Genomic DNA, 2,321 nt, shown 5'->3' with positions numbered 1-2,321 from the left:
CTTAGTCTCTGAGCATCAGGAGACTCGTGTAAAATTGCACATCTGGGCACTATCCTGGAGATGACATATTCTCTCAACACACAGAATACACGAAGTACAGGGACCACCCCACGGCCAGAAACCAAGGAGCGGAGGGCATAACCAGTGAGCCTGGCTGGCAATATAGCTTTGAGGATAGACTAGGATGTGAAGTCGAGGGTGTCTTCCCTTCCCTTGTTTGCAAGCCTACTGTGCTCTCACTCATCGGAAGAGGAAGGAACAGGCTCCTTCTTGCAGGTATCATGTTTAGCTTGATGCCTTTGGAGGTGGTTGGAGCGGGTGAAGGTCTGTCCGCAGCCCTCGCACTGGTAGGGCCTCTCCCCATTGTGCATGCGGATGTGCTGCGCCAGCTCGGATGCGATGCGGAAAGCCCTGCCGCACTCCGCACAGAGGAAGTCCTTGTCCCCAGAATGGATCTGCTGGTGCCGCTTGAGGGTAGAGGATCGGGCGAAGGCTTGGCCGCACTCGGCGCAAGGAAATGGCCTCTCGCCGGTGTGGATGCGCTGGTGACGCAGGAGACGCGAGGGCTGCGCGAAGGTTACCCCGCAGTCGGCGCACTTGAAGGGCCTCTGGCCGGTGTGCAGCGTCTCGTGCTCGTGCAGGTTGGAGGACTTGGTGAAGCACTTGCCGCAGGTTGAGCAGGGGAAGGGCCGCTCGCCCGAGTGCACGCGCTGATGCTCCACCATGCGGCTGGCCACGGAGAACTCGCGGCCGCAGGAGGAGCAGCGGAAGGGCTTGGCGCCCAGGTGCGTGCGCTGGTGGCGCAGCAGCGACAGTGGCCTGTTGAAGGTCAAGCCGCACTGGGCGCACGGGAAGGGTTTGTTGTTGCTGTGCATGTTGCGCTGGTGTTTGCGCAGATCTGAGGAGCGCACAAAAGCTCTCCCGCAGTCCGGGCACCCATAGGGTTTCTCGCCAGTGTGGGTGCGGATGTGCTTGCGGTGATCCGAGGACCAGGTGTACGCCTTGTCGCAGAAGGGACACCGGTACGGCCGCTCGCCTGTGTGTAGGCGCCGGTGCTGCTGGAGCGTGCTGCGATGGGAGTAGGCCTTCCCACACAGTTGGCACACGTAGGGCTTGGCGCCATGATGTTCCGCGGGGACCTGAAGTTTGCTGGACTTCTGGAAGACCCTCCTGACCTGCACACACCTATCGGGACCCTCCTCTTCCTGCCTGTTGCCTTCTGGGCCCACCTGGCTCTGGACTTTTCCACTGCCCTGTGCTTTTACCAATTCTGTTGCCAGGCTGGCAGGAATTGTTGAAGTCTGAGCTGGGGTGCTTTCAGACCTGGGAAAGTGCTCCAGAGAGTTCTTGTCTAGGGAAGATGCCTCAGCGCTGTTCTGTGACCCCAAAGACCCTCCACCGTCCAAGAGGCTGTTCAGGGTTTCTGAGGCTGGGTCCTTACTTGTCTTCTTGCCCACAGAGTTCCTAAGAGGCTGCGTCTGAACCTTGTGTAAGAAACTTCTAGAAGGAGCACTGAGAGCCTCCTGTAATCTGGGGGAGTCTTGAGTCTGGGTGATCCTTGATCCCTTTTCCCCCCAGTTGTTGGTCTTCCCAGACATCTCCCCAGGTTTCTGCTCCACATACTCAGCACTGAAGTGATCAGACCAGTTCTCTTCCTCTTTGCAGGACCGAGTGTCAAACTGCAAAGTGTCAGGGTTGTTCTGTGTCACCGGGGAGCCTCCCTCCCTCCCGTCCTCTACTTCACTCTCCAAGTTCATGCTCAACAGCTGGGTGTCATGAATCATGCCGCCAAGGGGCACCTTGGGCCACCTATCCTGGGAGTCCACCTGTGCCATAGTGCCACTTCTATGCCTTACTCCTCCCAGAAAGAGCTTGTGCTGGGCTCACAGCTCCTGCAGAAGGGCAGGGGAGATGGGGAGGACAAACAACTGTGAGTTTGTTTATACTTAATCTCCTTCATAGCCAGAGGATATACAGCTCTGTTTCTACTGATTTCCATGCCAGGTACATTTTATGAGCATCATGGGATGAAGGGGGCTCTGGATTCTGCTGAAACTGCCAAAGTCACCCATCTTGCCTTTGAAAATCTTGCTTGCTAGAATCCCAGAGAGAACGCTGTCAGAGACCACAGGAGGTAGGGGGATTTGCTGGGTGTTTACACCTCAAACACTAGAAAAACAGATGCTCTCTGGGCTTGGGGAGCTTGATGGAACAGTAAGAAACAGGCTTTAAGACACCTCAGATACTCATGGTATCCTCCAATTGGAAAACCAGGTTAGCTCCTGATGTCCCTACCACCAGGACGAATGTGTGTTATCCTG

General features: G+C 56.4%; 1 protein-coding gene across 1 annotated transcript; it reads right to left on the bottom strand.

Moving 5' to 3' along the window:
- Positions 1-236: 236 nt before the first annotated feature.
- Positions 237-1,835, bottom strand: Znf648 (zinc finger protein 648). Its single transcript, XM_052200998.1, has one exon. It carries the CDS (start codon positions 1,833-1,835, stop codon positions 237-239), a length of 1,599 nt encoding a protein of 532 aa, XP_052056958.1.
- Between the last annotated feature and the right edge of the window lie 486 nt (positions 1,836-2,321).

This window comes from Apodemus sylvaticus, chromosome 12 (genome assembly GCF_947179515.1).
Source record: "Apodemus sylvaticus chromosome 12, mApoSyl1.1, whole genome shotgun sequence".
NCBI classification, from domain to species: domain Eukaryota; kingdom Metazoa; phylum Chordata; class Mammalia; order Rodentia; family Muridae; genus Apodemus; species Apodemus sylvaticus.
This window is presented reverse-complemented; position numbering and strand designations above follow the sequence as displayed.

Bases quoted from the DNA above. Each gene is read 5' to 3' on its own strand.
- Znf648 (XM_052200998.1), bottom strand. From the start codon at position 1,835: ATGGCACAGGTGGACTCCCAGGATAGGTGGCCCAAGGTGCCCCTTGGC.